Source organism: Aquarana catesbeiana, linkage group LG13 (assembly GCF_042186555.1).
Source record: "Aquarana catesbeiana isolate 2022-GZ linkage group LG13, ASM4218655v1, whole genome shotgun sequence".
Taxonomy (NCBI): Eukaryota; Metazoa; Chordata; class Amphibia; order Anura; family Ranidae; genus Aquarana; species Aquarana catesbeiana.
This window is the reverse complement of record NC_133336.1, coordinates 45,860,608-45,884,201: the sequence shown is the minus strand read 5'-3', so window position 1 is coordinate 45,884,201 and position 23,594 is coordinate 45,860,608. Positions and strand designations below refer to the sequence as shown.

At 44.2% G+C, this 23,594-nt stretch overlaps 1 protein-coding gene across 3 annotated transcripts in view; it reads right to left on the bottom strand.

Annotated features, from left to right (window-relative positions):
* The window catches only part of ATL1 (atlastin GTPase 1), a 125,861-nt gene that overhangs the window by 57,273 nt on the left and 44,994 nt on the right, over positions 1–23,594 (bottom strand). For all 3 annotated transcript variants that reach the window (XM_073608625.1, XM_073608626.1, XM_073608627.1), the window contains exon 6: positions 16,253–16,309. In XM_073608625.1, coding sequence (XP_073464726.1) covers positions 16,253–16,309 — 57 coding nt within the window. The remainder of the gene's footprint in view (positions 1–16,252; positions 16,310–23,594) is intronic.

The window sequence follows — 23,594 nt, the reverse complement described above, 5'->3', positions numbered from 1 at the left end:
AGTCATCCGGTGTCAGCGGGGTTCCCCACTTTGAGATAGTCCGACTTGTCCTTTGACCAATCAAAACAATCCCAGTATGACATAAATTCCTTTTCCTGCTGCGGTAATCACCATGTCGGATGTCACAAGCCAGATAGTAGGACGAGGATCCGACTTTGATCCGACTTCCATGAAAATGAATGGGCTGAAAATGGACCAAAGTCAGACCAAAGTAGTGCAGGAACCTTTTTCAAAGTTGTACCGACTTGTGTCGGACCAGTTAATATGGCTCTCAAAGGGAACCATTGATTTGTACACGTCATGCGACATGTGCTCCTAAAGTTGGAGGGTATGTCACACCAGTGTGAACCTGGCCTAAAACCTGGAAGCTGATTACCATGCACAGTTGCACCAGTTTTAGTAAATATCCCTCATAGGGCTACCATGAATGGGCATTTAGAAGGAGGAAAAAAAGGTGTCAGATGCCCCTAAGATCAGCTGACAAAATATCCAGTGTCTATGAGGCCTTAATATATAGGTCACATGGAGACAGCATCATATAGTATGTGTAGGAGAGGGGCAGGAAAGGGTTAACAAGAAAAAAAAAATATTTGTGTCCCTGCAGCAGAATAAATGGTTCAGCAGCTACAGCTGCATTAATTCTGTGCCCAATCATAAGTACTGATCTCTCTCCTTCACCGGTTGTTAGGCACCGTACAACACTGCAAATATTACCATGTGATCGATGTGATGACCAATCGCAGAAATCACATGGTAGCCAGCCGCCCGGATTGGCTGGGTATAGTGTTTCCAGTGACGACAGGGTACAGTGTCTAAAGCAGTGATGGCGAACCTTGGCACCCCAGATGTTTTCGAACTACATTTCCCATGATGCCCATGCATTCTGCAGTGTAGGTGAGCATCATTGGAAATGTAGTTCCAAAATATCTGGGGTGCCAAGGTTCACCATCACTGGTCTAAAGTGACGGTAGGGTAAAGTGTCTTCAGTGACGGCAGGGTACAGTGTCTCTAATGACTGTTGGGTACAGTGTTTCTAATGACGGTTGGGTACAGTGTCTCTAATGACGGCTGGGTACAGTATCTCTAATGACGGCTAGGTACAGTGTCTCTAATGACGGCTGGGTACAGTGTCTCTAATGACGGCTGGGTGCAGTGTCTCCAGTGACGGCTGGGTGCAGTGTCTCCAGTGACGGCTGGGTGCAGTGTCTCCAGTGACGGTGCAGTGTCTCCAGTGACGGCTGGGTGCAGTGTCTCCAGTGACGGCTGGGTACAGTGTCTATAATGGCGGCTGGGTAGAGTGTTTCCAGTGACGGCTGGTTACAGTTTCTCTTGTGATGGTTGGGTGCAGTGTCTCCAGTGATGGCTGGGTGCAGTGTCTCCAGTGATGGCTGGGTGCAGTGTCTCTAGTGACGGCTGGGTGCAGTGTCTCTAGTGACGGCTGGGTGCAGTGTCTCCAGTGACGGCTGGGTACAGTGTCTCCAGTGATGGCTGGGTACAGTGTCTCTAGTGATGGCTGGGTGCAGTGTTTCTAGTGACGGCTGGGTGCAGTGTCTCTAGTGACGGCTGGGTGCAGTGTCTCTAGTGACGGCTGGGTGCAGTGTCTCTAGTGATGGCTGGGTGCAGTGTCTCCAGTGTTGGCTGGGTGCAGTGTCTCTAGTGATGGCTGGGTACAGTGTCTCCAGTGATGGCTGGGTGCAGTGTCTCTAGTGATGGCTGGGTACAGTGTCTCTAGTGATGGCTGGGTGCAGTGTTTCTAGTGACGGCTGGGTGCAGTGTCTCCAGTGATGGCTGGGTGCAGTGTCTCCAGTGATGGCTGGGTGCAGTGTCTCCAGTGATGGCTGGGTGCAGTGTCTCCAGTGATGGCTGGGTGCAGTGTCTCCAGTGATGGCTGGGTGCAGTGTCTCCAGTGATGGCTGGGTGCAGTGTCTCTAGTGACGGCTGGGTGCAGTGTCTCTAGTGACGGCTGGATACAGTGTCTCCAATGACGCCTGGGTACAGTGTCTCCAATGACGCCTGGGTACACTGTCTCCAATGAAGCCTGTGTACAGTGTCTCCAATGACGGCTGAGTACAGTGTCTCCAATGACGCCTGGGTACAGTGTCTCCAATGACGCCTGGGTACAGTGTCTCCAATGATGCCTGGGTACAGCGTCTCCAGTGAAAGCTGGGTACAGTGTCTCCAGTGATGGCTGGGTACAGTGTCTCCAGTGACGGCTGGGTGCAGTGTCTCCAGTGATGGCTGGGTACAGTGTCTCCAGTGACGGCTGGGTGCAGTGTCTCCAGTGATGGCTGGGTACAGTGTCTCCAGTGACGGCTTGGTACACAGCGATCCTCCGCTGAAAGGCTACTGCAGTACCAAAGTGGTTAATATGACATTTCACAGGTTGTTAAGTAATTGCTGAAAGCAAAGTATTCTGATTTATAAACTGCAGTAATCTCTGAGTGTGGACCATGTCCCAGTCTCTCCCACCCGGGGAAGAATCCTGGGAAGAGCTCCAAAATAACTTATGATTGGAAACATATGTGACAAGACATGACACCGGCCATCCCTGAGACATCCGAATGTCGTTCTTCATAAATAAGACATATTTGTGGCATTTCCTTCCTCGATGCTGCTCCAGCTAAGCTGAGATGTGGGACAATGACACACCCAGATATACTGTACACATAGAAGAGTATGCACTGAGCTACAAGGCTCTATCTATGCAGATGGGAATTGTGCAATGACAATCACTCTGCATATCAGTGCTGCTGATCTCCTCCGGCCTCTTTCAGACACATCATTGCTCTGGGCCACCTTACTGCTAATGACGATGGACCATGATTGCACAATGCATCTCAGCATGGCTTTTTGTAGCCTATACCAAACCATACTTATCAACATTATGGTCCCAGATCTCGAGACACTGATAACCCCGCCCATGGTCTACAATTTAACCTGCCCTTCTTCGAGGTGGGCGGGCCCAAATTACAAACATTTTATGGATTGGCTCTTCCCAGACCCTGGCTTTAAATATGTGGGGACCACCCATTACAAAAACTTTACTGGTTGGGACTCCTCCTCTAAATATGTGGGTTTCGCCCATCACAAAAACTTTTCACAAGTTTAGATTTCCCAGACCCCACCTCTTATATACAGGGACTGCCTACTTGCAGCCATGATCCCCACAATTCATGGCTTTTTGAATTGCTGCACATGTGCCATAACTTGTTTAGTTTTGATGCTGTGATCCCGGGACATGACCCAGGACACAGCATAGGCAGGACAGAGGGCCAAGAAGTGACACTGACCTGGCAAATCCAGGACAGTTGGCATCTATGGCAAAGATGTGGGCGACAAGCAGGTAGTTTTTACTCCATAACAGTTAGCATCTGTGCCAAGGCCCTTTGTAACAGGATGATAAAATATTTTACAGTACAGTATACAGTATTGTTTTACTGAAAAAGAGGGGGAAGCTTTTTTTCTCAGTTTTTTTTCTCTTTTTTTATTAGTTGGCTGGCAAGATGTCTTTTTACTATGCTTTATGTTTAAAACTGAACTCTAGGTGTATATAAAATACAAAAATGAATGAAGCTCTGTAATCATTAATACATCATTAAATGTACACTATATCACCAAAAGTATTGGGACGCCTGCCTTTAAATGCACACAAACTTTAATGGCATCCTAGTCTTAGTCTGTAGGGTTCAATATTGAGATGCCCAACCAATTGCAGCTATAACAGCTTCAACTCTTCTGGGAAGGCTGTCCACAAGGTTTAGGAGTGTGTCTATGGGAATATTTGACCATTCTTCCAGAAGCACATTTGTGAGGTCAGGCACTGATGTCGGATGAGAAGGCCTGGCTCACAGTCTCCTCTCTAATTCATCCCAAAGGTGTTCTATTGGTGTTGATTTCAGGACTCTGTGCAGGCCAGTCAAGCTCCTCCACCCCAAACTCGCTTATCCATGTCTTTATGGACCTTGCTTTGTGCACTGGTCCAAATCATTTGGTGGAGGGGGGGTTATGGAGTGCGGTTGTGTTTCAGGGGTTGGGCTTGGCCCCTTAGTTCCAGTGAAGAGAACTCTTAAGGCGTCAGCATACCAAGAGATTTTGGGCAATTTCATGCTCCCAACTTCGTGCGAAAAATTTGGGGATGACCCCTTCCTGTTCCAACATGACTGCGCACCAGTGTACAAAGCAAGGTCCATAAAGACATGGATGAGCAAGTTAGGGGTGGAGGAACTTGACTGGAATGCACAGAGTCCTGACCTCAACCTGATAGAACACCCATGAGGTGAATTAGAGCGAAGACTGCGAGCTAGGCCTTCGCTTTTGGAAAAATGGTCAAACATTCCCATAGACACACTCCTAAACCTTGTGGACAGCCTTCCGAGAAGAGTTGAAGCTGTTATAGCTGCAAAGGGTGGGCCAACTCAATATTGAACCCTACAGGCTAAGACTGGGATGCCATTAAAGTTTGTGTGCGTTTAAAGGCAGGCGTCCCAATACGTTAGTAGTATAGTGTATTTTTAAATGCGAGCAGTGTGAGTACCCGAATGGAACCTGGTATCAGCCTCTTGCAGTCCCTCTACAGCAGGGCTGGAGTGTGAGAGGAAGAAGAAACACAAGGAGCCTATCGGTTCATGTGCTGACAAGGAACATGCTAATAGGAGGACAGAGCACAGTGACAGAGAGATGAGCTCATCACTGTGCTGCTCCTCTTTTCACTGTCCAGTCACAGGCTGCGGGTGGGTCTAGGAGGATGACCTGGGCTTTGAGGAAGTGGGTTAAATGGTGTTGACCATCAGGCTGAGGACATCAAGTGGCAAAATACTCCAGGGGAAATCTCTGGATGGAAGCTGAATATTGAAGCACAGTTTGCTTTTGCTGTTTCATCTTTTAACTGGCTGTTGATTTTTATCCTGGTATTCTTGGCTGGCATTTTGCTCTAATGAAAGAGCCCTTCCCAGCCCCATTATTTTAGATCTCATAAGTTATGGGAGGAGGTGGAGCGCCATCACAAAGATAGATCTGGAGTCTAAATATATACCATTGTATCTACAGAGCGAGGTGTTCCTCCAACACCCAGCCTGGAGTTTCAGTGTTGACAGGGAAGGGCAGTGAGCTGATCAGAATATGAGCACTCTGAAAAGTATGCAGCTGAAATATCGCTAGAAAGTCTGCCGAAAGCTGCACTCATCATCTGAGCGACACCCACATTCACAGACGCAGCTCTCTCCAGGGGAGGAAGTCGTAGCTCAGCTGTGTTTTGGATGTTGGCTGCAGCTGGAATGTCTCTATATCAGAGTCAGTGACAGAATGCTGGCAGAAAGGAGATCCTTGTCACACACAGCACAGGGTGGTGGGAAATTCAGCGTTACTGTGCAGAGTATACATTGGGGGGAGATTTACTAAAACTGGTGCCGACAGAATCTGGTGCAGCTGTGCAAAGCAATCAATCAGCTTCTAGGTTTCCTTGTCAAAGCTTAATTAACCACTTAAGGACTGGAAGGATTTACCCCCTTAATGACCAGGCCATTTTTTTTCAATACGGCACTGCATCGCTTTAACTGACAATTGCGCGGTCGTGCGACAAAACTGATGTCCTTTTTTCCCACAAATAGAGCTTTCTTTTGGTGGTATTTGATCGCCTCTGCAGTTTTTATTTTTTTGCGCTATAAACAAAAAAAGAGCAACAATTTTGAAAAAAGAACATTTTTTTTTAACTTTTTGCTATAATAAATATCTCCAAAAAATATATAAAAAAACAAAAGATATATATTCTTTTTTGGTAAAAAAAAAAAAAAAAATCGCAATAAGCGTATATTGATTGGTTTGCGCAAAAGTTATAGCGTCTACAAAATAGAGGATATATTTATGGCATTTTTATTATTTTATTTTTTTTTTGCTTTTTTGGGTCCACTGACAATTATACAACGATCAGAGCTAAAAATAGCCACTGATTACTGTATAAATGTCACTGGCAGGGAAGGCCTTAACACTAGGGGGCGATCAAGGGGTTAAGTGTGTTCCCTAGGAGTGTTTCTTCTAACTGTATAAGGGCCGGGCTGATTGGAGGAGGACAGAGATCGCTATTCGTGACCACTAGGATCAGCAGATCTCTCTCTAACTCCCCTGTCAGAACGGGGATCTGTCTGTTTACATTGACAGATCCCCATTCTGGCTCTCGTCCCTGCAATCGCAGGTGGCCGGTGGACATCGTGGCCGCCGGCCACGCGCATTGGGTCCCTCGCCATACAGCGGGCATGCGCGTGCGCCTGCTACGGCTCCTTGTTGGAGCCGCCTTCGATTTGCAGGAACGTGCCGACCTGCCGCTGTATAACGATGGCGGCTGGTCGGAAAGCGGTTAAAGAAGATGAAGTTAGAAGCTGTTGGGTTACTATGCACAGCTGCATCAGATTCTGTTTGCACCGGTTTTAGTAAATCTCCCCAATTGCATTCTATATGTACACCAGGCACCAGGCTAAGAGCAGACATTTGCTCTGCTCTCCACATTTGGATTGCTTTTCAGAGAGCATTTGACAGATGGTGAGGATGTGTCTTATTGCCCTTGAACGGCGCATTAGCGCGCCACAACTCCTTCCGTTGAACAGAGTTGCAGGGCACTTGCAGAGTTGTCTCAATCACTTGAATGAGTTGCATTTGGTGGATGTACTTGACTGGGGATATCATTTCTGCTGTGACCGCAAAGCAAGGCACCATGGGCGCAGCATGTGTACACCCCCTGGCCCCGGCCTCTGCGGTGAAAGGGGAGCCATTGGGGGGGGCGCTAAAAATCCGGCTCAACTGTGGCGCTTTACTGCTTGTGTGAACGAGCCCCCGGTCTCATGTTGCGTGCCTAAAATGATTACCACTTATTTGCCTTCATTGGAACAGGCAGGCAACTAATGCAATTTCATGTGCATTTTTTTTACTGTTAACATTTTAGGACTCATTCACACATAGCGCTGTAACTGTTGTTTATCTGCACTGGATAAATGCCAGTCACTCCTAGGGCACATAGAAATCAATTGTTTTCTATGTGCCCCCTTCGCACTTGAAGGCTAGATTTAGACATGCAGCTAAAATGCCATACCCCTGAAAAGTGATCTGTTATATTATTTTATGTTGCCCTAAAATACACTTTAAGGCCTTTTTTACATTTGCGTTGCTCTCTGAGGAGCGATATACATTGGGATAACTCTTCAGAGAGCATTTGACATGCGGCTGCTTCCATAATTGGTAAGGTCGCATAAAAACACTGGTCCATCTAGTTCAATCTGTGTGTACTGTATGTATTTACAGGATATCTCCACCACTTCCCATATCCCTGTATTTTGTGTTCAACAAGATGCCCATCTGAAATTAGTGACACTTCCTGCTGAAACCACCAATCGTGGAAAAGAGTTCCAAATCCTTACCGCTCTAATGCCCCGTACACACGGTCGGATTTTCCGATGGAAAATGTGTGATAGGACCTTGTTGTCGGAAATTCCGACCGTGTGTGGGCTCCATCACACATTTTCCATGGGATTTTCTGACACACAAAGTTTGAGAGCTTGCTATAAAATTTTCCGACAACAAAATCCGTTGTCTGAAATTCCGATCGCGTGTACACAAATCCGACGCACAAAGTGCCACGCATGCTCAGAATAAAATAAGAGACGAAAACTATTGGCTACTGCCCCGTTTATAGTCCCGACGTACGTGTTTTACGTCACCGCGTTCAGAATGATTGGATTTTCAGACAACTTTGTGTGACCGTGTGTATGCAAGACAAGTTTGAGCCAACATCCGTCGGAAAAAATCCTAGGATTTTGTTGTCGGAATGTCCGATCAATGTCCGACCGTGTGTACGGGTCATTACTGTAAAAAAAAAAAATCCCTTACACAGTTTAAAGTGTTACTAAACTCAGCGCCCTACATTCACTATATCTGGTCTCCCCCAGTGCACAGAACATGGAAATGCAATTATTTTAGTAAATATAAACCGCTAAATACCTTTCCCATCAGCAGTAGATAGCAGTCTTGTGACTTCTCTGAGTGTCTGGTTAAAGCTTGTAGGAGGAGTTTTCATTCTGCTCTGAATGTCCTATGAAACTGCAGGACCCCTGACCCTCTGCCTGGACAGTGCTGATTGGCCCTGTGCTGATCACTTGCACTCTCCTGGAAAAAATATCTCTACCAATACACACCAAACTAAGCATGTGCAGCTTGTCCCCTATGCTCTGTTCTATCAGGAGATGGTTTGGGGACAGTGAAAGAAAGGGAAGATCAGACAGCCTTTTTACACAATGCAGAGGATTAACCCCTTAGGTTCCACAGTGAGTAAAACAAGTATGCTTTGCTGCATATACATACTGATTTTACTGTTGTGGGTTTAGTAACACTTTAAGGTTAAACCACTTCTTGTCCAACTTCATTGCTTGACCAGGTGTCTTCTTTAGTGACCTGAAACTGAAAAGTTTCCTCCCAATGATGGAATCACCATTAACCGCTTGCCAACCGTCACACAGAGATGTACGTCGGCAGAATGGCACAGGCAGGCAAATGGGCGTACCTGTACGTCCCTTTAAATTTTCCGCCTATCAGGCGGGTCCCGGGAACTCGATGTTTGCCAGTGGCCCGCGATTGCGGTGTGGAGAGGTAGAATGGGGAGATGCCTATGTAAACAAGGCATTTCCCCGTTCTGTCTTGTGACATGACAGAGATCCCTGCTCCCTGTCATTGTGGAGCAGTCATCGCTGTCATGTCAGTGGAAGCCCATCCCCCCCACAGTTAGAATCACACACTAGGACACACTTAACCCCTTGATCGCCCCCTAATGTTTAACCCCTTCCCTGCCAGTGTCATTTACACAGTAATCAGTTCATTTTTATAGCACTGATCACTGTATAAATGACAATGGTCCCAAAATAGTGTCAAAAGTGTCTGATGTGTCCGCCATAATGTCGCAGTCATGATAAAAATCGCAGATCGCCGCCATTACTAATAAAAAAAATAATAATAAAAATTTCATAAATCTATCCCCTATTTTGTAGATGCTATAACTTTTGCGCATACCAATCAATATACGCTTATTGCGATTTTTTTTTTTACCAAAAATATGCAGAAGAATACATATCGGCCTAAACTGAGAAATAATTTATATATATATATATATATATATATATATATATATATATATATATATATATATATATATATATATATATATATTCTTGGGGGATATTTATTAAAGCAAAAAGTAAAAAATATTGCTTTTTTTTTAAAAATTGTCGCTCTTTTTTTGTTTACAGTGCAAAAAATAAAAACCGCAGAGGTGATCAAATACCACCAAAAGAAAGCTCTATTTGTGGGAAAAAAGGACGTCAATTTTGTTTGGGTACAACATCGCACAACCGCGCAATTGTCAGCTAAAGCGACACAGTGGCGCATCGCAAAAAATGCTCTGGTCAGGAAGGGGGTAAAATCTTCCAGGGCTGAAGTGGTTAAGATATTTGTATATTGCTATCATACCCCCTCTGAGGTGTCCTTTCTCCAGGGAGAATAAGTTTAATGTTTGTAATTGTTCCTCATAGCTGAGGTACTCCAGTCCCCTTATTAGCTTTGTTGCCCTTCTCTGGACTCCATCCAGTTCCAGTACATCCTTCCTCAGGACTGGTTTAACGCCCTAAATGCCAGACTGCAACTGCGTCTGTTGTGTGCTGTTGTGGGGCAGTTGCAGTGCAGCCACATTCACTTGAATGGGCAGTGTTCAGTGGGCAGTGGTTCCCAGCATGACAAGGGGTATCATTTCTGCCGAAGCCGCAAAGGAAAGAATTGCGACCGTTGCATGTGTACACCCCTTTCCAACTAATGTTGAGTGGCTGTAAAAACAAGGCTCAACCGCAGTGTTTTATGGACCCTCCAAACACTAGTGTAAGCAAGTCCTAAGAGATAATAATTCCCCTTTAATTGACTTATAATAAAAAAAAAGAAACCTGGGGAGAATTCAGCCTAATTTGCCAGCTTTGACTTTTCTGCGCCCATAATCTGGGTCTTCTAAATTCTGTGATTTTATGAAAGGGAGGTCCTTATCCTGATTACAATTATAGTTCTAGAAAATCAGAACTGGCAGAAACATGTAATCTTCTTCATCACGGTCACACCACCAAAACATTCCGCACAGTTCCTGTTTTCTTTCTGCTTCTTCGCTCTTGTTGATTTTAAATTAAGCGTATCCAATTTAACTGTGCGGTTAAACAGAACTGTACTTGGACCAATTGTATTGTATTTTTTGAAAGTTTCTGTATTTAAACTGAGCTTTTCTCTCTTTGTTTTTAACTAGATGTACACATTCTTTATTTTACAAATAAATATTTAATACATGATAATAGATTCCCAGAGCACTATGGATTTCCTAAGAAAAGAGCACAGCAGTAGTTTCCATTAAAGGGGTTGTAAAGGTATAAATCTTTTCACCTTAATGCATTCTATGCATTAAGGTGAAAAAACTTTTGATAATACCGCCGCCCCCAGCCCCCCCCCGTTTTACTTACCTGACACCTCAAAACTCGGCCGCTCGTTTCCGACCTCCATTCAGCCGATCAGCCTGGTCGCTGATTGGCTATAGTGGATGGATTGAAAGCAGCGCAGCCATTGGCTCGCGCTGCTGTCAATCACATCCAATGACGCGGCGCGCCGGGGGCGGGGCCGAGTGATACAGTGAGCGGCTATAGCCGCCGGGTGTATCACGGGAGCGCGCCCGCAATAACTAACTACCATGCGAGGGAGCTCGCATTAAGGTGGTTAGTTATTGCGGGGAGGAGCTGAGACAGCCGCCGAGGGACCCCAGAAGAGCAGGTTCGGGGCCACTCTGTGCAGAACGAGCTGCACAGTGAAGGTAAGTATAACATGTTTGTTATTTTTAAAGAAAAAAAAAATTACCTTTACAACCCCTTTAAGGCAGGCTGTCTCTGATTGAAACCTCGCATGGATTCACACAAGGGTTTGGGGGAGGAGTCTCTGCATGGATCAACTTGTAAATTCCAGCTTCCTATCTTTTACAATGTGTGGGGGCGCAGTGCCTCCCCCTCAGTGCAAGTGCGGCGTGGGGAATTCTGAAATTGGAATGCATTTGTTTCTCACTGATACGTCCCTGCGCTGGTCTGCTGATGGGAAGGGAGTCAAGTGCCGGCAAAAGAGGCTTTGCGTGCCGCTTGCGGCGCCCGTTCTGGGGGTTGCCTACCCCTGGTTTAAAAAAAGATATGTAGCACTAACTCACGGTGGAGCTGCTGGTTTAAAGCAGGCTGTTGCCATCACCTTCGTTACCTCAATTTCACCAGAACCGGGTCTAGGGTCCCGTTGAGTTTAATCCCAGACAGTGTAGACACCGGACACTTGAGTATCTTTTCCAATGCTTTAATAAAGAGTAACTGAAGGAAGCAGCAGGAAAGAGGTAGAAGAAGAGTTGCAGGGAAGTTCAAATACCTTTTTTTGATGTAGTATTATGAATTGGAATCTTGTAGATGAATGTACTCTCCTTTAGAGTTGAATCTTTGCCCACCCGGATAGGTTTCTCTCACTAACCTAGCAACCGGCACACAGCACGAACAAAAGTCTCTGCCACAGACTTGAATGGAATAGAAACCCGTACGATCCTCTGCCACAGGATGTAATGGTTTACGATGGACAGCAAACACAGCACTAGAACCTTTAAGCCGACCCGGCAGTACTAAGCGGTAGGTTAACTTTAGAATGCGTCCTCTAACTGAGTCACCAGGCGCCTCTCCAGACCAGCACTCTGCATGATCCTTCCATGACGGGTCCTCCCCTGGGATCTTCTCAGTTGTCCAGCTTCTTCCCACAGGACAGACAGCACAGGACCATTCCCTCGCCGCTGTGGTAGGCCCCAGACAGGCTTCTGGGCCCACCCACACGCCGCAGCAACGTGGTCCTCCCGGTCGGAGGAACACATGGTAGTACTCCTAACACATACCTGTCGGCCAGGAGGGCCAGCAGGTGGACCGAAAAAGACCCCTAAAACATGGCATCTGTCCCATAAATACTCTCTCCCAGAATGCAACTCGGAAGACCTCCTCCACCGAGTTATCTCCGGGACAGAAGAGCACCCATATGCTTCAGCGCGTTGCCTTTCCAACACTGACCCATGGCGAAAACGAGACCCACAGGCACAGTGTGAAACTACATGCAACACAGCCAAACTGGAACAGAGGCTAAATCTGACTATGTATAAAGCAGATAACCCACTAAATTTACCCATAAGCGGTAGATGAAAATCTACCAGCGCTACAGATATAAGACAAAAAAAAAAGATATAAGACATTACTTAAAAAAACAAAAAAACAAAAAACATATTGATTTAAAAAACAAAACAAAACCACAATGGTTTCCACTTGAATATGAACACAGCACAGTGGTGTAGTGGGTAGCCTAGCAGTAAAATGGTCGCTGGTTTGAATCCCAACCACAACACTACCTGCCTGGAGTTTGCATGTTCTCCCTGTGCCTGCGTGGGTTTCCTCCCACACTCCAAAGACATGCTGGTAGGTTAATTGGTTTCTGTCTAAATTGGCCCTAGTAGATGAATGTGAGTTGGGGACCTTGGATTGTAAGTTCCTTGAGGGTAGGGACTGATGTGAATGTACAATGTATATGTAAAGCGCTGCGTAAATTGACGGCGCTATATAAGTACCTGAAATAATAATAATAACACCAAATGAGAGCAGGCAGACTGCACACAATAAAAATGCTGCGCCCATTGTTAACAATAAATGTGCACAAGTGAAGCAGTGACACCTAGTGGTGATGACAAGCTCTGCACCAAGAATTACAATTGATACTTGATAATATTGTCTTTTGCCTTCGTAATTTTATCCATCAGCCAAGCAGAGCATTTGCTCAGTAATAACACCTTGGTCTTGTATAATTTATCGTATATTTTGATATATTTTTTTTTTTTTTACATTTTAGTATTTACTGAATAGTTTATTGAATAAATAATGTAATAAATAAAATAGAAAATATATATAGTGCCTTGAAAAAGTATTCATACCCCTTGAAATTTTCCACATTTTGTCATGTTACAACCAAAAAACATAAATGTATTTTATTGTGATTTTATGTGATAGACCAACACAAAGTGGCACACAATTGTGAAGTGGAAGGAAAATGATAAATGGTTTTCAAAATGTATTACAAATAAATAATTGAAAAGTGTGGCATGCATTTGTATTTAGCCCCCCTGAGTCAATACTTTGTAGAACCACCTTTCACTGCAATTACAGCTGCAAGTCTTTTTGGGGATGTCTCTACCAGCTTTGCATATCTTCTAGAGAGTGACATTTTTGCCCATTCTTCTTTGCAAAATAGCTCAAGCTCTGTCAGATTTTATGGAGAGCGTCTTTGAACAGCAATTTTCAATTTTTGTCACAGATTCTCAATTGGATTTAGGTCTGGACTTTGACTGGACCATTCTAACATGGATATGCTTTTATCTAAACCATTCCATTGTATCTCTGGCTGTATGTTTAGAGTCATTGTCTTGCTGGAAGGTGAACCTCCGCCCCAGTCTCAAGTCTTTTGCAGACTCTAACAGGTTTTCTTCTAAGATTGCCCTGTATTTGGTTCCATCCATCTTCCCATCAACTCTGACCAGCTTCCCTGCCCCTGCTGAAGAAAAGTATCCCCACAACAAGATGCTGCCACCACCATGTTTCACGGTGGGGATGGTGTGTTCAGGGTGATGTGCAGTGTTAGTTTTCCGCCACACACACAGCGTTTTGCTTTTAGGCTAAAAAGTTTGGGCAATTTTGGTCTCATCTGACCAGAGCACCTCCTTTTTCCACATGTTTGCTGTGTCCCCCACATGGATTCTTGCAAACTGCAAACGGGACCTCTTATGGCTTTAGTTCAACAATGTCTTTCTTCTTGCCACTCTTCCATAATGACCAGATTTGTGGAGAGCACAACTAATAGTATTCCTGTGGACGGATTCTCCCACCTGAGCTGTGGATCTCTGCAGCTCCTCCAGAGTTACCATGGACCTCTTGGCTGCTTCTCTAATTAATGTTCCCCTTGCCCGGCCGCTCAGTTTATGTGGACGGCCATGTCTTGGTAGGTTTGCGGTTGTGCCATACTCTTTCCATTTTTGGATGATGGATTGAGCAGTGCTCTCTGAGATGTTCAAAGCTTGGGATATTTTTTTTAACCTAACCCTGCTTTAAACTTCTCCACAACTTTATCCCTGACCTGTCTGGTGTGTTCCTTGGCCTTCATGATGCGGTTCGTTCACTAAGGTCCTCTAACAAACCTCTGAGGGCTTCACAGAACAGCTGTATTTATACTGAGATTAATTTACACACAGGTGGACTCTATTTACTAATTAGGTGACTTATGAAGGCAATTAGTTCCACTAGATTTTATTTAGGGGTATCAGAGTAAAGGGGGCTGAATACAAATGCACGCCACACTTTTCACATATTTATTTGTAAAAAATGTTGAAAACCATTTATCATTTTCCTTCCACTTCACAATTATGTGGCATTTTGTGTTGGTCTATCACATAAAATACCAATAAAATACATTTACGTTTTTGGTTGTAACATGACAAAATGTGGAAAATTTCAAGGGGTGTTAATACTTTTTCAAGGCACTGTAATTCCTCCCAGTAATACCAATGATGGGGACACTATTCCTCCTTCTACTGACTACGGGCACCATGTAATTTTTTTTTTACTCCTACTGATGCTGGAGCATTTTATGCTTCCACTGGCCGCTCCAACCCCACTAAAGTCTGAAGGACTGTAAACCGGCCCTTTGCTTAAAAAGTTTGGAGACCTCTGGTTTAAGTGAATAAATAATGGTGGCTATATATCTATTTGTGTGCTGTTCCTCCTCTTGTTTGTATATTATTTTGGAACATACCTACTCCATGAAGATCGTGTTCCTGGTGGGGGTTAAAACCCAAGACCCCACTTCTGCAAGTCATGAGTAGGTCCAGTGTACCAAACTGGCACTGGAGGTTTAGCATCTATGAACTGTTATGTCTCCTGGATAATATTACCACCTCATTGACTGATTTCACTTGTTGCTTGGCTTTGTTCTATAGAGTGGATGTTCCCATATTTCTGTACCGCAAGTTCACTAATAGTAAAAGTGGTTTAAAAATGTGTGACTATGGACAAATATATCAAGCTAAAAATGAATTGCTGTAATATTGATCTTCGATCCGAAGATTTTCTTCTGCTGCTAGATGTTTTCAGTGTGATGGTCAGCATTATTCAGCCCACTTCCAATGAGCCCAGGTCATCCAGGATCCACCCTGGCCCATGATTGGACAGTTAAATGAGAAGCAGCACAGTGATGAGCTGATCTTTCTATCACTCTACCCTCTCTATACTTCTTGTCAGCACATCTTCAACTGATTGGTGCCCTGTACTGCTTCTTTCTCTTACACTTTGGCCCTGCTGTACAGGGACTGCAAGAGGCTGATTTCAGGTCACCTTCAGGTTCTCACACGGCTTGCACTTAACAAATACATTACAGAGCTGTCAGGGCTGGGCTCAGCTCTTCCTTCTCTGAGCTGGCCGCACAGCTGTCGGCTAATTGCCAGCTCCCATCTCTCTCCACAGTTACTCAGCTGTTGATGATCCTGCTCGTCTGTCCTGCCTACTTAAGCCATCCAGTCCAGAGGAGCTCTGCCTTCACCTTGGTCACATCACAAGAAACTATCTCCTGTGTTCCTGTTTAAAGACTGGCTTTGCTGACATCCCTTCTGGCTCCAGATCCTGCTTGCTGTTCCACCACTTTGATCCCTGACTTCTGGCTTGGCTGACTATCCGTTCCGGTTACTGAACTTTGGCTATGTTTTGACTACGTTTTGTTCTTTTTACTTTTATTATTAAACAAGTGTGATTTAACTGTACTTCTGTCTCGGTCTGTTTTCATGGTTTCTGACAAGAGCTGTATTATTCTGTGTCTTTTATATCTGCCTAGAGTTCAGCTTCAGGTTATTATAAAAATGCTTTACTCCTCCTCACTTTTCTCACTTAATTCTAATAAAGTATCAAAATCCTGTACCAAAGATACCGATCAAATATTTGCATCGATTGATTTGTATAAGTCTCACTTAGCTCATTGCATAAATATAACGTAATGGATAACACACTTTGTACCACATTAAAGGTGTTTTTATGTTTGCCAATGTCCGCCACTTTGGACCCAGCAGCAGATTACAAGGTATCTATATAGTAGATGACACACTGACCTGGAACGGTTTCAGAAATGTCTCCTCCATAGCCAGTCTGCCGTACTCTGTGAACAGCTAGGTGTAGACAAGAAAAAAAAAAGGTCATCAAATACTTTAGCTGTGAGCTCTGTATCCAATCCACATAACATTTCATGAACACAAAGAGGAACCCACACCACAGAAAGAATGTGAGACAAACTAAACAAAGTGCACCCCTAGAAATCAAATACTGTATCATCAAACATTCTTTAATTCACTTTATTAAAACAATAACAACATACAGTATGTCTCAAGTACATGGATATAAAAAAGCTGCACATGGTCCCTGAGGAAGTGATCAGGACAACAGTACACGTGGCGTTTTTAATCCATCTGTCATGCTGTATTTGATGTCATCTGTGTAACGTCCCAGGGAGGCAACATCTTTTCATTCTAATGCAGTGCAGAGGCTTTTGGCATAGAGCAGCCTTTCTCAACCTTTTTTTACACAGAGGAACCCTTGAAATAACTATTTAATTACACTATATTACCAAAAGTATTGGGACACCTGCCTTTACACGCACATGAACATTAATAGCATCCCAGTCTTATGCCACATTCACACGATCGGACTTTTCGACGGGAAATGTTGGATGTGAGCTTGTTGGCTGAAAGTCTAACCGTGTGTATGCTCCATCGAACATTTGTTGTCGGACTTTCCGCCAACAAATGTTGGCTAGCAGGTTCTCAAATTTTCCACCAACCGAACTTTGTTGTCTGACTTTTTTGATTGCGTGTACACAAGTCCATTGCACAAAAGTTCACGCATGCTCAGAATCAAGTATGAGCCAGAGGCGCTCAGTCTTGTAAAAATAGCGTTTGTAATGGAGATATCACATGACTATTGAACTTCCTGTTTATCGGCTCGTGGTAGGTCTTGTACGTCACCACGTTCCCACGTTCGTAATTGTTGGCCAACATTTGTGTCACCGTGTGTATGCAAGGCAAGTTGGAGCCAACAATTTTCGAACAAAATTCCACGGTTTTGTTGTTGGAAAGTCTGATCGTCTGTATGGGGCATAAGTCCGTAGAGTTCAATATTGAGTTGGGCCATCAACTCTTCTGGGAAGGCTGTCCACAAGGTTTAGGAGTGTGTCTATGGGAATGTTTGACCATTCTTCCAGAAGAGCATTTGTGAGGTCAGGCACTGATGTTGGGGCGAGAAGACCTGGCTCGCAGTCTCTGCTCTAATTCATCCCAAAGGTGTTCTGTTGGGTTGAGGTCAGGACTCTGTACAGACCAGTCAAGTTCCTCCACCCCAAACTCGCTCATCCATGTCTTTATAGACCTTGTATTGTATACTGGTCCAAACCATTTGGTGGAGGGGGATTATGGTGTGGGGTTGTTTTTCAGGGGTTGGACTTGGCCCCTTAGTTCCAGTGAAGGGAACTCTTATGCCATGTACACATGAGCGGACTTTTCGACCGGACTGGTCCGACGGACCGAGTCCGGCCGACAATTTGACCGTGTGTGGGCTTCATCGGACCTGCAGCTGACTTTTTCGGTCGAAAATCTGACGGACTTTAGATTTGGAACATGTTTCAAATCTTTACATTGGAACTCCGCCGGACCCAGTTCCTATCAAAAAGTCCGCTCGTCTGTATGCTAGTCCGACGGACAAAAACTGACGCTAGGGCAGCTATTGGCTACTGGCTATCAACTTCCTTATTTTAGTCCGGTCATACGTCATCACGTACGAATCCATCGGAGTTTGGTGTGATTGTGTGTAGGCAAGTCCGTTCATTCGGAAAGTCCATTGGAAGTCTGTCGAAAGTCCGTCGGATAGTCCGTCGGACCAGTCCGGTCGAAAAAAGTCCACTCGTGTGTACGGGGCATTAGGCGTCAGCATACCAAGACGTTTTGGACAATTTCATGCTCCCAGCTTTGTGGGAACAGTTTGGGGATGGGCCCTTCCAGTGAGCAATGCAAAGTCCATAAAGACATAAATGAGCGGGTTTGGGGTGGAGGAACTTGACTGGCCTGCACAGAACATCTTAGGGATTAATTAGAGCAGAGACTGCGAGCCAGGCCTTGATGTCCACACCAGTGCCTGACCTCACAAATGCGCTTCTGGAAGAATGGTCAAACATCCCCATAGACACACTCCTAAACTTTGTGGACAGCCTTCCCAGAAGAGTTAAAGCTGTTATAGCTGCAAAGGGTGGGCCATTAAAGTTCATGTGCGTGTAAAGGCATGCATCCCAATACTTTTGGTAATATAGTGTATTTATAGCTCATAGTACATTAGCATGAGCAGTACATTGTAATAAAAGAATATATTACCTTAAAGCGGAGTTCCACCCTAAAGTGGAACTTCCGCTCATCGGATTCCTCCCCCCTCCGGTGCCTCAATTGGCACCTTTCAGGGGGGAGGGGGGTGCAGATACCTGTATAATACAGGTAACTGCACCCACTTCCGGGAATAGCTAGCCGCAAATGACCCCCGCCCCCCCCCCCCCCCCCGTTGTGTTCTGGGAAACACACAGTTCCCACAACACAACGGGGACAAGTGTAGACGCGCAGCGCGACTCGCACATGCGCAGTAGGGAACCGGGCAGTGAAGCCGCAACCCTTCACTTCCTGATTCCCTGACCGAGGATGGCGGTGGGGGCAGCCGAGAGATGAAGTGTCCATTTATTAAAAGTCAGCAGCTGCAGTATTTGTAGCTGCTGGCATTTAATATCTTTGTTTAAGGTGGAGCTCCGCTTTAATAACATTTGCATTATTGGTCAGTGACACTGATGCTCCATCCATTGATCCACTGCTGACCCTGGAAGTATTGGTGGCTATGCCGTCGGAGAAACCCAATATGAACTATATTTAAAGAGTATGTAAACCCAACATTTCATATTCTGGGGGGTTAAAAAAAACATGTCTGCAGCACTGTAAAAATCAGAATCCTCAGCAACTGGCTGGGGATTCGGATTTTTACCCCCCCCCCCCCCCCCCATCCTGGGGCCCTAAGGCAGCTACTTATAGTGGAAGTCTATGCAAAATCTAAAATCCATCCCTGTAAAGAAAAGATGAGTATACATACCTTTTTGGAAGCTGAACTGATTCGCTCCCTCCCGATCTCCAGCGCCGGAAGCTTTGCAGAGGACACGGAAGACAACGGCTGTGAAATGAATGGGAAGTGAATTCACCCATAGACTTACTATGGGGCTTCGTCTACTCTGCACCCGCCTACACAGAGAAGCCACGGCTGACAGCTCAGCATGGCATCCGGTCGGAGCGGGTCAGATCGGCTTCCATACCAAAAAGGAATGTATACTAGTTTTTCTTTACAGGGATAGAGAGGTTAGTGTTAGATCTGTGGGGTCTATAGATGCAGGGATTTGGGGGATTTTAGGGATTTTTTGGGGGATTTTAGGGATTTTAGATTTTGCATGGACTTCCACTTTAAGCCCTATGGTAGCGTCAGCCCTGCTCTGACCCTAATTTCCTTTATTAGGTCTATAGTTTCTGACATATTCTGACAAACTATGAAGAGGGCTCTAAAAGAAGTATATTCATAGGATGGGAGGGGAGCGTTGCACATTGTAATCAGGCAGATGCTAAATTTAATCGGGTAACCTGCACAAGGAACCTGACATCTGGAGTCTAATTGGTTGCTCTGAGTTTTCTTTCCTTTCTACACAAAGGACTGGATATAGTCTGCCTGTTGCTAGGCTAGACATTGCTTGTTCTGCATAGACTCTGCAGTGTCAGACAAAAGTGAGTCACATAAGGCGACTAAGAAGCATTGTGCTGCCATTCTGCGGAGATGGAGGTGACAAAGAGACTGGATTTCCTATCTCAGTCTACACAGCTATAAGCCATTGATGGCTGATACATTGTAAGTTATTATTATGTGCTCAGCATACAGGTAAACCAGACGCATGCTCCTTTCAAGGAGCAAAAAAATGCCAAGTATGTATTTTTTACGGTAAGGGAAGATACCCAGTAATTTGTTATCTAACTATTAAATATATATATATATATATATATATATATATATATATATATATATATATATATATATACATACAGTATCTCACAAAAGTGAGTACACCCCTAAGTGCAAATGTCCAAATTGGGCCCAAAGTGTCAATATTTGTGTGGCAACCATTATTTTCCAGCACTGCCTTAACCCTCTTGGGCATGGAGTTTCTCCAGAGCTTCACAGGTTGCCATTGGAATCCTCTTCCACTCCTCCATGACGACATCACGGAGCTGGTGGATGTTAGAGACCTTGCTCTCCTCCACCTTCCATTTGAGGATGCCCCACAGATGCTCAATAGAGTTTAGGTCTGGAGACATGCTTGGCCAGTCCATCACCTTTACCCACAGCTTCTTTAGCAAGGCAGTGGTCGTCTTGGAGGTGTGTTTGGGGTTGTTATCGTGTTGGAATACTGCCCTGCGGCCCATTCTCTGAAGGGAGGGGATCATGCTCTGCTTCAGTATGTCACAGTACATGTTGGCATTCATGGTTCCCTCAATGAACTGTAGCTCCCCAGTGCCGGTAGCACTCATGCAGCCCCAGACCATGACACTCCTACCACCATGCTTGACTGTAGGCAAGACACACTTGTCTTTGTACTCCTTATCTGGTTGCCCCCACACACTTGACACCATCTGAACCAAATAAGTTTATCCTGGTCTCAGACTACAGGACATGGTTCCAGTAATCCATGTCCTTAATCTGCATGTCTTCAGCAAACTGTTTGCAGGCTTTCTTGTGCATCTTCTTTAGAAGAGGCTTCCTTCTGGGACTACAGCCATGCAGACCAATTTGATGCACTGTGCGGCGTATGGTCTGAGCACTGACAGGCTGACCCACCAGCCTTCAACCTCTGCAGCAATGCTGGCAGCATTCATACATCTATTTCCCAAAGACAACCTCTGGAAATGACGCTGAGCACGTGTACTCAACTCCTTTGGTCAACCATGGCGAGGCCTGTTCTAAGTGGAACCTGTCCTGTTAAACCGCTGTATGGTCTTGGCCACCGTGCTGCAGCTCAGTTTCAGGGTCTTGGCAATCTTCTTATAGCCTAGGCCATCTTTATGTAGAGCAACAATCCTTTTTTTCAGATCCTCAGAGAGTTCTTTGCCATGAGGTGCCATGTTGAACTTCCAGTGACCAATATGAGAGAGTGGGAGCGATAACACCAAATTTAACACACCTGCTCCCCATTCACACCTGAGACCTTGTAATACTAATGGGTCACATGACACCGGGGAGGGAAAATGGTTAATTGGGTCCAATTTGGACATTTTCACTTAGGGGTGTACTCACTTTTGTTGCCAGCAGTTTAGACATTAATAGCTGTGTGTTGATTTATTTTGAGGGGACAGCAAATTTATACTGTTATACAAGCTGTACACTCACTACTTTACATTGTAGCAAAGTGTCATTTCTTCAGTGTTGTCACATGAAAAGATATAATAAAATATTTACAAAAATGTGAGGGGTGTACTCACTTTATATATATATATATATACACACACTATTTTTTTTTTGGTTTCTTTTAGTTTTCAAAGCCTTGTTGAACCATCTTTTTTTATGATACACTTAGTCACTTACTTCAAAAATTAGTTATATTGGTCTAATAAAAAAAATACTGACCAGAGGTCAGATTTTAAATGTTTGACCTTTGCCTTTCCAGTAGAACATGTATGAAATCTTTGTTTCTTGAAGAGCTTCGGTTACCACTGCTATCCAACATTAGAAGGTTTGCGAAACACTGTGCCCCCTGATGCGAGTTGTAGTCCCCTCCTGCTGGCTGCTTCATCATTACAGAATACAGCATTGAAGTAGAATTATAGGAAAAACTTTTTATTTTCCTTTTTCGAAAGGGTTACAGTATAACTCCTGTAAGGTTTATTTTTGCCACTGTTTTATCAGATTTAGCGACCTGTCAGAATGTGTAACGGAAGTGACGTTCCATCGCTGCCATCTTGCTACACCCCGCACTCTTCCATAGTAAGGATACACTGAGAAGGGGGAAAGCGGACATTTTGTTACACCCAGTTTTTCATTTTACACTTATTTTTAACAGTAAAGTGAGTTTATATAGTGAAATACAGTACTTAGGATGCCGTCTGACTGGTTAGATGTTGAATTTTAAAAGCAGCGAACTTCTGTCAGATTAGCAAACATATGAGATGAGCAGGCTTGCCACTGCTTTTAAAATTCAACATCTAACCAGTCAGTTCTAAGTACTCTTTTTCACTATATAAACTCACATTACTGTTAAAAATAAGTGTAAATGCAAAACTCCGATGGGTGTAACAAGATGTCCGCTTTCCCCCTTCTCAATATATCCTTATTATGGAGTATAGTGGGGTGTAGCAGGATGGTGGCGACGGAACGTCACTTCCGTTACACATTCTTCCGTTACACACGCCTAATCTGACGAAACACCACCTTTGTCCAATTGGGGAGATTTACCTTCACTACTTGTCCCATAGCCAAAAAGGAAATGAGAGGAAATCCCTGCAAATTAACCACTTAAGGACCAGGCCTATTTTTCAAACTTGTTGTTTACAAGTTAAAATAATTTTTTTTGCTAGAAACTTACTTAGAAACCCCAAAAATTACATATATATTTTTTTAACACCCTAGAGAATAAAATGGCGGTCATTGCAATAAGACCGTATTTGTGCAGCGGTCTTACAAGCGCACTTTTTTGGAAAAAAATACCCTTTTTTGAATTAAAAAATAAGACACCAGTAAAGTTAGCCCAATTTTTTTTTTTTATATTGTGAAAGATGAGGTTACTCCGAGTAAATTGATACCCAACATGTCACGCTTCAAAATTGCACCCGCTCATGGGATGGCGACAAACTTTTACCCTTAAAAATCTCCATCGGCGAAGTTTAAAAATTCTACAGGTTGCATGTTTTGAGTTATAGAGGAGGTCTAGGGCTAGAATTATTGCTCTCACTCTAGCGATCGTGGTGATACCTCACATGTGTGGTTTGAACACCGTTTTCATATGCAGGCGCTACTCACCTATACGTTCGCTTCTGCACGCGAGCTTGGCAGAATGGGATGCATTAAAAATTTTATTTTTAATTTTTCTTATTTATTTTTTATTTTTACACTGAAAAAAAAAAAATTTCACTTTTATTCCTATTACAAGGCATGTAAACATGCCTTGTAATAGAAAAAAAGCATGACAGGACCTCTTAAATATGAGATGTGGGATCAAAAAGACCTCAGATCTCATATCTACACTAAAGTGCAATAAAAAAAAAAAGTCATTTGAAAAAAAAAAAAAAATGTCCCTTTAAGAGCTATGGGCAAAAGTGACGTTTTGACATCGCTTCCGCCCTGCAA